Source organism: Oryzias melastigma, linkage group LG3, assembly GCF_002922805.2.
Source record: "Oryzias melastigma strain HK-1 linkage group LG3, ASM292280v2, whole genome shotgun sequence".
NCBI classification, from domain to species: domain Eukaryota; kingdom Metazoa; phylum Chordata; class Actinopteri; order Beloniformes; family Adrianichthyidae; genus Oryzias; species Oryzias melastigma.
Window position 1 is genome coordinate 16,114,385 of NC_050514.1, and position 14,805 is coordinate 16,129,189.

Sequence of the window (14,805 nt, forward strand, 5' to 3'; positions counted from 1 at the left end):
TGTGCTTTTATGTTCAGAATTGCCTTTGGTTTTACACTTGAAGTGACCCACTGTCAAACTGAACACTAGGGAAAGTGCAAACAACACATCTTGCTGGCCTGAAACATTTCATGTGAACCTTTTCATGCCTGAACTAGTCACTGCTTCGAAATCAATAACACACAGTTATGCTTCACTAATGGTTTGGAAAATTCAGTCCAAACAAAAATGCGTTATTCTGGGAACTGACTTTAAAAAGACTACCAAAGGAGAGAACCGTGAATGAAGTTTATTTAAACAGTGCATTGATTTGGGTTTGCTGTTTCATCATCAATCATAAAATTTATTTTGACTTTTAAAAATATTGTATTAAAAGTGTGCACTCTTTCTCGAATGCTTAAAGAAAAAATGTCTCCTATGTATTTTGAATAAATTGTTTCCTCAATAGTCAAAAGAAAAATAAACAGGTCCTTAAGCATGAGCAAAGGTTTGGCAGCAGAGGTACAAGAAAATCAGGTTGTATAACCATTGAATGAAAATGTATTCAAATGTAGCCTCAGGGAACAAAAAATATATGAAAAATAGCTTAAAGAAATACACATTTAATGAAAGTTTGTTTTGAAAGCACACACAAAAAAGCTGAGTCTTACTGGCTTCGGGTGTTTAAGTTACAGCTAGATGTCTTTAGCATTGATCTTTCCAAAGAAAATATTTTCTTCTTTTGAAAATAGATACAAAAGTGGGTTTAGAAAAAAAAAAAGTAAAAATCCCTGAATATACAATAGAAAAGCGTACTGATTATGACTATCACATCAAGCATTCTATGTGAAAATCTTAAAGCCATGTTATATTTCTGATCTAGTCATGGTGAGTCATTCCTTACAGTCTGATTAAGTTATAAGGCCATGATTCAGCTCCTGTGAGGAACTTTAAACCACGTATCTGTTTTATTCTGAACTGTTTATGTACGTTCAAAGACGCACTGAAAACAAATCAACAGAAACCAGAAATGATCAAAGTCTCTGCAGAGGGATCAATGTACTACTCTACCAGTAAGCTAAATTCACCAATACATTTCACTATAAAACAAGACACATCTACCATTGTTTTTTTAATGACTTGTGATTTCTAGAACAGAACTATCCATCCATGATGCATGCCTACCTAATCCAAAGAGGGTCATGGGGCACAAAATGCTTAATGCATGAAAGATAAAAATCAAAAACTACCCATGAATTTTGGATGCAAAGAGAAGACAGGGTTGATTAATATATTTGTAATAAGCAACTTTACCTTTATAACATTGTCTTCATAAAACATCGTTTTTTTAAATAATTAAGTAAAGTACTTTTTATGAGTGACAAGCTCAGAAAATTCAGTAGTGAAATATGAACCTTAAAATAACCAGCAATTAAGCTAAAAGACAGAATAAATATCTTTATATGGAATTTGTTCTGCAGCAGTTAAATACAGTAATGTGTTTATGTTTGTTGTTTTTTCAAACTTCACAGAAAGCTGGTTTTCATATCTACAGTATATTTGTGTGCTGCAGGATATTTGCTTTTCTTTGTTATTACCCTACTAGATAGATTATTTGTTGTAGCTGTAGCTAATGGAGCACTCACATAGTATTATGACAAACAGTAGGCCAATACTAAAGTGGCAGCTCACTACTTACCCCACTAGATAGCAGAACAGTTTTCCTTGTTGTTGCTGTAGCAATTGTAGTATTCACATAGTATAATAGGAAACAGTAGGCTAATACTAAAGATGCAATTCACAATTTATCCCAGTAGATAGCACAACAGTTTTCTTTTCTGCTATCTACTAGCTACGGCATTCAAGCTAAAGTAGCTAAGTCTCAATGTAGCTAAAGTGGTATTATTCACATAGTATTATGGTAAACAGTAAGCTACTACTAAATCTGCAATTCACTACCTACACCACTAGAGAGCAGAACAGTATTTTGCTGTAGCTGTAGCTAAAGTAGCATTTAGTATTAAAGCAAGCAGTAGGCTACTAAAGCTGAAACTCGCTAATTACGCTACTAGATCGTGTGTTGTAGCTAGGCAAGGCAAGTTTATTTGTATAGCACATTTCATGTACAGAGACATGATGCACCATTCACATATTATTATGTGTTAAATAGTATTATATAAATGTGTTATGTGGGGCACTCGTGGTGCAGCGGTAGGGCGGTCAACGTCTGATCGGAAGATTGCAGGTTTAATTCCCGCCTTCTCTGTCCCGTGTCGAAGTGTCCCTGGGCAAGACACTGAACCCTACCTTGCCTCTGGTGGAAGGTTGGTGCCAGTGTTCAGCAGCAGAGCTTCCATCAGTATGCGAATGGGTGAATGAGACTGTGATTGTAAAGCGTTTTGGGCCTTCAAGGAAAGTATAGAAGCGCTATACAAGTATAAGCCATTTATCATTGTGACAAACAGCATGCTAATACTAAACCTGCAACTCACTACCTAACAGTTTTCTTTGTTGTAGCTATAGCTGATTTAGCACTCACATAGTATTATAGCAAACGGTAGGGTAATACTAAAGCTGCAATTCACTACTCACCACACTAGATAAGCAGAACCATTTTTTGTTGTAGCTGTAGCTGATGCAGCATTCACATAGTATTAAAGAGCATGCTAACACTAAAGCTGCAACTCACTTTCTAACAGTTTTCTTCTTTGTAGTTGTCGCTAATTTAGCATTCACATAGCATTATGGCAAACATTAAGGCTGCAACTCACTATGTACCCCATGGATTTTAAAAGTTACATGACAACTGATACATACATGAATAAGTTGACAGTCAATAGTTACACCCCATTCCCTCCTGACTATTTAGTCTAAACAGAGAATTATGGATGCAATAGTTTTTCCCACTAGTTACTACTTTTGAACATCTCACATAAATTTGAGGCCCTGTTGCATAAAAATAGTTTCTGAAATATCTCAGGAGATAGCTGCTTCTACTATTGAGCTTCGCTATTTATATTGTGCTTTTTTTCTATATAGAAATGTAGCTGACATTCTCAGCACAGCAATCACAGCTAGATCAAAGAGAAGCCGTAAATACAGAGTAGAAAATGCAACAGTGCTGAATCGTGAAACCAGGGTTGTTGTGATCCATGTTGATTTCAGGCATTGCTACACACAGAGCGGAATGCCAAGCTTTGAAGTTTGAAAAAACAAGAAGTGAGACCCCTATTGTATTTACAAGTTAGACTATTTTAAATATATTTAATTAAAAAATAGATTCATTTGGGGAGTTTTATAATTTTCTTCCTAAAGGGGTTTCACTTGACTGTTTAGCTTCTTTTTAAACCAATTTCATTCATTTTTAGGTTTGTTATTTACTCATAGCTGGATCCAAAAGACACTTAAAAGTGGTGTTAGAAAGCATATATGAGTGGACAAAGACAGTAAATAAATGTGGCATAGAAGCATTCTGTTCTGTGCTCCTTCAGAACAAAGAACAAAAAGCCCCCAGACACACAGAGCATATGAACAACTGTCCTACCCTGTAGCTGGAACTGAAGGATACACAAATCCACCATAACACCACATATCAGCATTAAAACCACTTCTTACAGCTATATGACAACCATAGGCTCCAGAGGACTATTTTTAGCTTCACTTTTGAAGGAAATACATGTTTATAACTCATTCATTGAAGGAAATGAGGTTAAAAATGGGGCATTTTTCTATAAGAAAATTAGCTTAGCAGGTGTAGCTAATGATAACCTATTTTCCACGTAAGGAGTCAACGGGAGCTGCAAGGTGGCGTTTAATGGAGCAGCTACGAATACAGAGAGGGGGGGGAATGATGACCTTCCTCTGCCATTAAACATTTAGAGGCTGTTCACAACACAGCTGAACTCTAAATCGATGACATGAGGCGTAGACTGAGCTGCGCAGGGATGAATCACCGACAATCGTGACGATACGTGAGAAGGGACTTCAAAACGAAGCTTCTGCACGAGGAGAATCCCGGTGAACACGCTAAACGACGACGAGGAAGAGGAGGAGGAGGAGGAGAAAACACGCTTCCATCGGAGTTAGACGCCCTATTCTTTAACGCGGATGCTGAGGACAAACCCACGAGCTGAGCGGTCAGCATCCGAGAAAGGGGACTTCAGTGATCCCACTCGGTTCCAGCGATGCGCATTCGCTATTTACCATCTATAAAAATAAATATATAGCCAAAATAAGACTCACCAGGAGAATGTCGATTGTTGACAAGTCACATCCTTCTCAGAATATTAAGGGATGGAGCTCTGCTGGTGGCATCAACGTGTTCCGCCGACCGTCAGCGTATGGAGCGGTGAGGGCGCCCCGGAACGAGCATAGCATAAGCACTCCACTGCGGTTGTCTGGGTAAAATAATCAGAGGCGCGTGGAGAACTGTTTTTGCATCAGCATCCTCGAGCGACCCCACTCGAGCGACGCCAGAGCGACTGCTTCTTAAGGACGTTTATATTTATCAATCATGAGGGTAGAGTGGCTTTAAGTCTCTTGCCCAAGGGCACAATGTCTGTCAGGACTGAGAGAGAGATTCCAACCCTTTATTATACTAACATTTTGAGCTCCAAACCATCAACCATCACTGAAGTTATCTGACTAAATAGAAAAAAAAAACACATCCATACCCTAAATAAAACAGTGAATAAACAAATTAGAAAACTAAAGAACACAAACAACATTGAATATTGTCAAATGTGTCATTTCCCTGATAAAGAAGTTTCTAAATAAAACATGTACTTATGATTTGTTCTGAAGTGTCTTTTTATGTAAAAGAGTATGTTAAATTTATTTTCAGTTCTGCAATACAGTGAATTTCTGGGATTCATTTTATTACATTTATTTAAAGGAAGAAAATCACATTTTAAACATTTATATTTCCTTACGTTTTTTTCTTAAGCACATGTTTTCAAAGACAAATGTAGTTTTTTTATATTCTTGTCATTTTTTTATTCTATATTCCTTTTATAATCTTATGATTGAGTTTCTATATTCATTTAACAGGTAAGCTTCTATTTTTCTCTCTTGTTGTTGTTTTGGTCTTTCTGTAAATTGAGTTTCACACATACTACTATATGTTTATGGTCTGAACTTCATACGTGTCCATATTGAAAACTCCAGCAATAGTTTTGTTCTAATTATCTAATTATTTCATCTAATTTTCCCCCATATTAATTTTCAGTATATTTTCAAGCTGTTTAATATAAAACAGTCTTTTGGACTTTTCACACTGTTTGAAGTTTTTGATTTCAGAAAAAGTTGTTATAAAACGAAAAATCCCCCTTTTTAATTTCTTTATTTTATTGCAGCTATTCTTTTTACTATACATATACATCCCTTCTATCAATTCATCTATCCATCCATCCATGCCCCCCCCCCTCCATCCATCCATCCCTTCTGCTCATCCGGGGGATTCTGCTCATCTTCTGCCTATTGCAGGGGCATCAGTCTAAGCAAAGATGTCCTGACAATACATATTTTATTTTAAATAGTTGTTGTTTTGATCCTGCTAAGTTTTCCTCACTGTTAAAAATAGCATTTCTTCAACAGAAGTTGTTGGTCCTAATAATATTGACCAATGCCGATTGATCAATTGTATTTAAATTATATCCCAGAGCGTACAAGATCCATACTGATACAAACATATTCATTCCCATTGGACAGCTCAAATGTGGTATAGAATTTAAGATTGATTTTAACTTGATTTTCAAAAGAATGTTAATAAATTATAGTGGGTTTGAGTATCAATTCAATCCTATTTTTTTCCATTAATATGTTATGAATAAGCTGTGTTTTTTTTTTTTTAATTTCCTTTAAGCCGAAGTAAAACGAGTAAATTCACAAAAGGTGTATAACCTCAGCTTTGTTGTACAGGCCAGCAGTCCCTCCAAGTGGCCAAGTTTAGACATTACAGTCTTGTGTTCACACATTGTTAATGTAAGAGAGTAAAAATTCACTTAAAATTATCTTAAATTGGTTGTAGAATTAGTACCACATTAAATTTGATTTTTATTATTTTCTGCTGTAAATTTCAGAAAACTTCCTTGAGCAAATATGAATTATAATGAGTTAACTACAGAGAGTCTTTTATCTTAATATAAAACGACAAGAATGGATTCTCTATATGAAGTAATTTGCTTTATTTTAGCTTAACTTTTCAAGAGATTTTTAAATAATTCTTTTTTTAGACAAAGGTTTTTTTCCCCAGAATCCACAAAACACTACTTTGGCCTAAATGAAGTCATCCAATTTATTTTAATTTTTACTTCTTATTATTCATGAAAAAAAAACAATCCTTATGATTTATACAGAAAATAAATCCTTTTAAAATATTTTCTTGGAGGAATTAAGTCATGAAGTTTAGTAATACCAGTGTTATTACTATTTTCAAGAAGAAAATGTGTAAATTTAAAGTGTGTGAAATCAAAATCTAGATAGTCAACAGTGCAACTCACTACATGGCTTCCCTTATGAAGTTACATCAGTCTATTTATCAAAGGTTGTCTGCCTCACTTGGTTTCCTGTCACTATCACCCGCTCTGATTTCACTAGTTCTGTTCACAAATGGAAAAGGATGTCAAAAATGTTCTTTTTAACATTAGTCACACAAGACTTTCAACAGTAGTGCATGATTGTTTTAGTGCTTGTGTTAAATAGGTACTAACACTGAAACCCATTCCTGTAGCTCGACAGAGCAAACTCCCAGCAGGTGTGTGGATTATTTCTGAAGGTGAGACTGTGCATTGACCAGAGAGAAGGAACTCCATGTGTCTTATGGGCAGATTAGACTTAATTGCTTTTTAACCACATCCAACACCTCTGTCTTCCCATTCATCCTGCTGTAATTACCAGATCTGCATTCATGGCCTTTCACTTGGGTTTTGATTGCATTGGTCACATGTTCATGAAAAGCATCCACAGCCAATTCTGTTTTCTAAGAATTGGACTTAGACTGCGCCGCATTTAGTCAGCCTAGCATTATCATCCAACTCTTCTACAATAAAATCAAATGATGGTGGTTCATTGGGAGCTGTTTTGTGATTGAAAGGTGGGTCCAGAGGAAATTGGGTTCTCTCAGCAAAGCTGAACAACACGATTTTCTCAGTTCCTGCAACTTCACGTATATTTGTCAACAGGACATTGTCTAGTATAGATAAAATGTTTACATTGCTTAAGTGTTAGGAACATAAGAATATGGATAGATTGCTTTTGCAAACAAAAACTCCCTGTTTGATGGCATTTAGTGGATTGTGGATTTTATCTAAAAGTTTTAACACTTCAAACTTGCGATTTCAGCTACAGTCTTGAATATAACATAAAAGATTTCAAATGTGAGTACAACGTTTTGCTATATAATCATATTTTTTTGTTTGTGTGAAGGTACTTTGACCTGAATTTGTGTGTTATGATATGGTGTCACACCCAATAAGTTTAAGAGAAATTCATTTTGAAGCTGTGTGTGCTCCTGCAGCCCTCCAATCAATTTCTGTCAGAAAGTCACTTTATGGCACAACATTTGTTTAGCCACTTTTCTGATTTCTGTTAATGCTTTCCTTTGACTGCTAGAATTGCTGAAAATTGCTTCACCACCTCTAAACATCACATTTAACTCATTTTATTTTCATTCATCACCATAATTTTAAAGTTTGAATCAAAAATTCCTCTTTGCAAAAATGCCTGGATTTGGACTTAACCACACTGTTCAGGAAGATGACTCTCTATTGACCTCTGACTGCAGTGCTGCCAATTAGCATTAAGGTCTGAAGCTTCCAGAAGTGGTGACCACTTGTCAGTGAGGAGAGTGGCCATTAGATGACATTATCACTCAGTTTGCACATTTGCATTATGATCATATGTGAGAATAGGCACTATAGAAAGAGGAATATCACTATAGGAGAAAAATATGCAGTAAAAATATTTTTATAGCTCTGTATGAATGTATGTTTTAGCTTGTCAAAGCAGGAGCCAAAAACACACAAAGAAAAATAAAACACAATAAGGACTCTACCCATAATTAAAAGCTTCCAATGTAAACTGAGAGCAAATTCTTAATTCGCCATTTTGAATAAAAAAAAACTGTAACAATAAAGAGATTATGATTTTCTGTCCAATAATTGTGATTTATTATACTGCTACTATCATGTCTCATAGTTTTGACTTCTCCTCCTATAAAATTAATTCTGGATTCTAAAACTTTGAGCCTTTAACTAAGAGATAGTCTTACAACAAATTTATGTTTAATCCTTTTGTTCTTAAAATGAGAAAATATGTTGTGTAAAATCTAAAAATTAAGTAAGCATTATGATGTTTCTGGAAAAAAAGGAAAAATATAGGTTTAAAAGGTATACAAGTGTACTTTTGAAGTACACTGTTTTTTTGTCGAGATTTCCTATCTTGCCTGATGCCTTTTAAAATAAAATGTTAAGTCAATGAAATCATAGCTAGAAAAACAAACAAAAAATAGCAGGTTGCTCTGAGTTTTTCCTCTTTTTATTCTTTTTTTTATTTAGCTATTTTTTATTTATTTGTTTTAAAAGTTGTTTTAACCTTAACCCACTAGTTAAACAAAATTGTATGTATTATCAGACCTTAATTTAAAAATATTCAATAAAAGCCGAGAGGTTCAGCTTAAATGTAATGAATGAATGAATCTTGACTTTACATGTAGTTAACCCTTAAACTGCCTGCTCAACAAAAAAATAGAAAATCTATTAAAATAAATAAATAAAAATAGAGCACATTTGGAAACACATAAATAAAAACATTGATTGTGTGCATTACTCCTCCAAGGCAATAAACTAAAAAAAAAAAATAAAAAAAAATTATATTTGATTGATTTGGTTGGGCATAAAAAACGTATACAATCTAACCTTTATTTTTATAATTTTATGCTTTGTAACTTAAAATTATCATTACATTAATTAAACTTACATGAATGGCTTTGAAAGTGTTTGAGTGGCTACAGAGTTCAACAAATGAGGCCTTGATTCTCACCTTTTGACTTGACATGACCATTTCTTGCTGCCCGATCATGCCAAAGCACAAGTTTAATATAAAAATGCAAATACCAAACTTTAAAGTGCGTGTATTTGTGCATAATTATTTAGGTTAATACAATATAGCATATTTTCAATTCAACTTTCACAAAAAAGAACAATTTTTTTCCACGTTTTTGAGTCGCTTACTGACACTTGAGGAACACTAGAGGGCGCCAATAACCCGTGAATTACGCTCAACTTGTAGCGAACGTGAACAGTGAGTAAATGTTCTTGAGATGTTTGGGTTCAGCGGCTGAAATCGGAAGATAAGAACTCTGAAAGTGTTGTGACCACTCATGACATGAACACAATGTCGCGCGTGGTGGAAGCGGTGGCATAAAAAAGCCAGATAACTTATAAGGTTGTGCGTAAAAACATTTAAAATTCAATTCAATACATTGAAATCTGACATTGGAAGTATGATACTATTTTCTCGTCTTCTTGTGATTGTTTAGAATAGATTTAAAATAATTTTAATAAAATAAAAATAAAGGAAATACGCAAACTAATCGAGGATTAGGCCAGATAATGTTTGCGTAAATGTCAAATTTCATTTTAATCGATGCGTTTTTTCCCCATCCAAAGCTGTTCTGGTGGATCTAAAACCCTCTGATGAAAACCTCTACTGAAACGGTCAACAGCGTGGATTCCTCCCCTCAGCCTCCAAGAAAACGACCTCCTATTACTTCAAGTCACCCCGCCCGTCTGCCTCTCGTCTCCTCCCCTAAACCTTAACTGCGATCAACCTTTTGAGCGCCTCTGTGCTTTGGATATCACTGACACTGCGAGAAAGTGATAGAGCCAAAACAGACTCTTGCTACATTCCCTCAGACTATACCTTCCTTGACACCCAACAGCAGAATTACGGGGAGGAGGACGCACAAGTGCGGGCGCGTTTGCGTGCCTGCCGAACAATGCGCTGAGCGCCAAAGCATCCGATCTAGATTGGAATAAAGAGTTCATCACGGGAAGTCTTTGGAAACGCGCGCAGTTTGGCAAGAAACAAAAGGCGACCTTAATGCGTCCACTGTAGGAAGAGTCATGCATCTGAACACAGAAGAAGACAACAGCAAAGGTGAGCAACAGATTTACGCAGAATAATTGGAATCCGGTCTGTCTGCAAATTGCAAAGCTCTCGCGTGGGTTTCCGAATGCCCTTGAGTGTGTCTTGTTGATGTGAAGAATATGCCGAGGGTCATTCCGAGCTAAAGGTAACTGCTGTCAGCGACCATTACTGCCTGTGCGCCTTTGGCCGGGGCGCGCAGGGAACGCTTCCCACGGCTGCGAAAAGGGATGTTGCATCCACTCAAGGTGGCGGGATGGAGACTGTCTGCGAGACGGCCACTTACTGAGCACTTGTTGTGCTCGCCTTGGACCCCCCTCCCACTGAGGAGACTCCCATCCGTTTTTTGTTTTTGTTTTAACACGATGTGACCTGCGCGTAAACGCACAAGGTCAAAGTGATGGGCAGCTTTCTGTCTCTGAGGTTGTGGTCGTGCGGTCGTCTCTAACTGATAACCACGGACGCGCGCCCTACGCTGTGGTTCAAGGGGAGGATGAGGGAGCAGACGGCGTGCAATAATGACACAAAGCTTTCCAGCATTAGAAGGCTAAATGAGAATTGCGTCCTCTTGTCAGGGAGCAACGGAGAATCGTCTCACTCTCCGGCTTTGAACTGAGGTCGAGGTCACCGACGAACACCTGATGCTGGAGGAGATTCGTCCCTCAGCGTGACGCAGCCTGAGCCTTGTTACGCATAATTAAGAAACAACAGGACTGCTGTTATGCACACCACACCCCTTCTGATGAAGTTTAATGACTGACATGCAGCTGCAGTACAACCATCATTATGTAATTCTCATTCATTTTAATGTTGATCTCTTTATTTATTTTTTCTGTAAATGCATTCACTTATCTTTATTTCACACTAGAAAATCTATTATTCCAGTATATTCTATTGAATAAAAAATGATGAGATATTTTATTGCAATCCTTAACTGACAGGCTTCATTGGATGTTTTTATTCTTTACCAGCTGTAAGCATGCTGTGCACTGAGGAGTTCCTTGTGTGATGAATGGTGCTCCGAACACAACATCAGCCCCATCTAAAATGTCTCGTAACCTCATTGTCAGATATGATCTCACTGGGGACAAAAGATGAGTCACCATCCTCAGCCAGAAATGATTTCATGATTCCATGACAGTTCTTCTTATTACTGAACTTTCAGAAATGCAGGGCTGGGAGAGCTGACCCCTTTACGGGGACAACGGTCAGAGTTATGCAGTCAGACATCGGGATAAGAACTCAAAGATTTGGTTACAGTAAATCCTGTTTGTGGGTTTTCGTTTTATGAATGATCCAGATTCAAATGTCACAACAAGCAGAGAATAACTGACAAATTGCTTGACAGTCTCCTTCAGTTATGATGCTGAGTCCAAATCTGTCCAGATGTTTGGCCTAATGGTAAATAATGAAGTGTTTCTTTTCTCTGGCAGTTGCTTTTCTCCTAGCTTGTTGTGCTCATTCATGAAAGCCTATTTGCAATGCCAAAATCAAATAATTGTGTCTAAAGTCATTTTTTGTGGTCTGATTTGTACTTGTGGTTCAGAACAGGCATCTGCAACCTTTAACAGTTAAAGAGCCATTCTGCAGGATTTTTTACTGACAACATCCCAGCAGGAGCCATAAAATCTTATTTACAACTTATATACAATTTTTCAGGCATAAATATAACAGAAGCATATGAAGATACTTTATTACAGACTCATTTGCCACAAACATGCAACAGATAAAAGACTTAAAAAAATAAAGTAAAATAAAAAAAAGTGAAAACAAGAGAAAAATAAAAGAAAATAAGAGAAATAATAAAGAGAAATAGACTTTTTTTCCAAATATGATTTGGTTTCTAATACTTTAGAGGTTTACATGACTTTCTTTCAAAATAAAAGACATCCACATAAAATCATCTCAATGGAAGGAATGTAGTAGGTTGTGACATGTCAGTTGTGATGAAAAATAAACACCCACAAAACCACCGTTTGTGGTGCATCGCAACCAGGAAATCATGAATCTAAATAAAAAAATAAATAAACCAGAGCTAATGAAGTGACTCTTATAGTGTCTCTTATAATTAAAATATTTGATTTTTGATTCAAAAATAGATTAAATTATGGTGCTGATATTCTGGTTGTGTCTACTGACTTGCTTAATAAACCTCCTCCAAAAAATATGTTATGTTTTCAAATGAATAATATTGTATTTTTCTTCAAACAGACAGCCACAATGGAGGTCAAAGAGCCGCAGGTTGCATATCAAGTGTTCCTTTCTTGTTCCTCAGTAGCAGAAAACTACTTAGCTAACAGACTTTAATTAATACTTTCATTTTTGACTTTGGGACTATTTACATAAAAAATAACCAATAAAACAACTAGAAACAGTTTTATGAGATTAATTAATTGTAAATTATTTAACAATAATGTACTAAATCATTTATGGAAATCGAGTAATGAATTATGAATTTAAATCAAATGGATTCAAGGAAATGACAATGATAAACAGTCCTACTAAGTTATTGACACTCACATCCATTGTATCAATAGACATATTCCACTATGAGAGTAAATGATCCATCAGTGTAATCATATTTTGTGGATCTCCAAAAACTTAAAAACATGAGTACAATCCATGGTCATAGCAGATACTTGTACTGTTTTCAAAGTATTGAAGATGTTTTGGGACTTGAACGACTTTTTCTGAGTCTAGACCATAAATGAAAAAAAAGTTTATTTTCAGAAAGAAGTCCAAAAGTTGGGTCTGAAATGATGTGGAGTTGTGTCAGTGGTCTAGACAAAAGTATTAAATCTGACTTCATCAGTTTGTCATTTTTCCATGGCTGTCTGTGCTCACTTTCTGTTTTCAGAGCCATCTTTGAAATACTTCTGTGGTTCAAAAAAAAAAAAAAAAACTTTTTGGCCAGCAGCAAAAGTCTTTCACATCAGTTACCTCTTGTCAGAGGCCTGAGACTTCTTAAAATTATGGATATAAAGGAAAAAAGAAGAACTTTCCCTCATAAAACAATATATAAAACAGAAGAACATTGGATTTCTAGTTTTTTTTACTAGATTTAACAAAATAATACCAAAAATGTCACAAAAAGCATCACAACACAGTGATTCCAACCTCAACTGTGAAGTAATACTATCCGTGGATCAGTACCAGCCTTGTTATGATTCTACAGGCACTCCAGATAAGCTTCTTGTAGTTTAGGTAATTTTATTTTCCATTATCCAGCTGCTGGAGTGACGTTATCGTCTTCGGCTTGTTAGCTCCAAGTTGTCGACATCAGTCATTTTGTAAGAAGTCTTAAAGTGATCCGTTGACTAGTCTGGAATGTGTTTAGAGCATCTTGATATATTAGATTTCCTTTAACCTGTTGATGCTTCAACGCAAAATTTTTAAGATTCTGTAACTTTTAGACCCCTTGATGTCTGAATTTATTTCTAGCTATATAAAAAATAAGATTCCACTAGTGTTTCTTCTTCCAAGTAGATGCTAAATCAAGGCAATCTTAGAGCTGGAATGGTTTGTTGCATATTTGCATCAATGGGTTTTAAGGGGTTAAATATTTGATTCCATTTTTATTTCCACTCCTAATCTATAGAACATATTTTGCGGAGGTGTGTATCATTGTAGTATAAAATGTATACACACACATTACTTTTGGGAGTTCACCACAATGCTATGTTATGTTCCACTAAGGTCCAATCAGAACAAAAAGCATTGAGGGAGAAAGATTCTTTAAGCTGGTACACGAGTAGCAGAGATTAGGGATTGATATCATTCGTGTTAGGATTCAGAAACAGTAAAAAAAAAAAAAACCCTGAATGGATGGATGAAAACTTATTAGTGTTTTGAGACAAACTCTGAAAGAGGCGGAGAGGGAGTGGTAATTAGGAAACTGGAAACAAAAGGTATTTTTATTCCCAGTTCGACTGCGAACCTCAGCGGTGGGAAGCAAGCCACTTAGATTTCAGACTCAAGAGACCAGATGGCTCAGACATGAAAGAAGAAATATTGCTCCTTTCGACTTAGCAGTGCACATATTTATAACCAAAGATAAACCTGATAAAAGATCCTATAAAAGTCACGACTGAAATAAAAAATCACACTGTGGCGAGCAAAAGAAAAGAGGCACTGGTTGACAAAAAGAGACAAGAGGGGTCAAGAGAATGGGGTTTTTAGGAGACTGTTGTCAGCTTTTTGTGAGTTTAAATAAAATTGAATTAACAGAAACACGATTTCAGTGTGAGAAACACCAGCAGGTTCTTCTGCTTTTTGAAGGAAAAATATTCAAGAATCTTAGATTTAATTTAGTTTTGAATGTGTGATGTCTTCATCAACACTAGAGATGTTTCACAAACAGTTCCATCACAAAAAGCAAAAAAAGTGAGATATTTGACCAAATTAGATCAACATCTGTTTCAGTTTCTTCAATTGTTGAAAAGACTTAAAAAACTTGACAAAAAATACCAACTTTTTTTGCAAACCTTGAATTTTGGAGAGTCTGTTCTCTTTGACAACATTCTGTTTCTTGCGCGCCTCAAATTTCACACATCTCAATTACTAATAAAGAAAAGGATTTTGGAATCCGGTTGAGGTTGCATGGAGGAAAGCGCAGCTATAGCAGAAGTGTGGGCTGAAAATGTTACTGGCAGATATGGGGGCACAGTGGAGGAGGCCAAAAATAGATAACGGGAGACAGAG

General features: G+C 36.0%; 2 protein-coding genes across 6 annotated transcripts in view; one reads left to right on the forward strand and one right to left on the reverse strand.

Moving 5' to 3' along the window:
- apba2b (amyloid beta (A4) precursor protein-binding, family A, member 2b) overlaps positions 1 to 4,382 on the reverse strand; it is a 53,464-nt gene extending 49,082 nt beyond the window's left edge. For both annotated transcript variants that reach the window (XM_024295590.2, XM_024295589.2), the window contains exon 1: positions 4,201 to 4,382. The gene's annotated coding sequence lies outside the window, so the exon portion shown is untranslated. The remainder of the gene's footprint in view (positions 1 to 4,200) is intronic.
- A 4,822-nt stretch (positions 4,383 to 9,204) lies between these two features.
- syt7b (synaptotagmin VIIb) overlaps positions 9,205 to 14,805 on the forward strand; it is a 106,195-nt gene continuing 100,594 nt past the window's right edge. For 2 of the 4 annotated variants that reach the window (XM_024295508.2, XM_024295510.2), the window contains exon 1: positions 9,205 to 10,116. In XM_024295508.2, the coding sequence (XP_024151276.1) occupies positions 10,083 to 10,116 (34 nt within the window). In that variant the 5' untranslated portion in view covers positions 9,205 to 10,082. The remainder of the gene's footprint in view (positions 10,117 to 14,805) is intronic. The other 2 variants (XM_024295509.2, XM_024295512.2) reach the window with 2 other exon arrangements.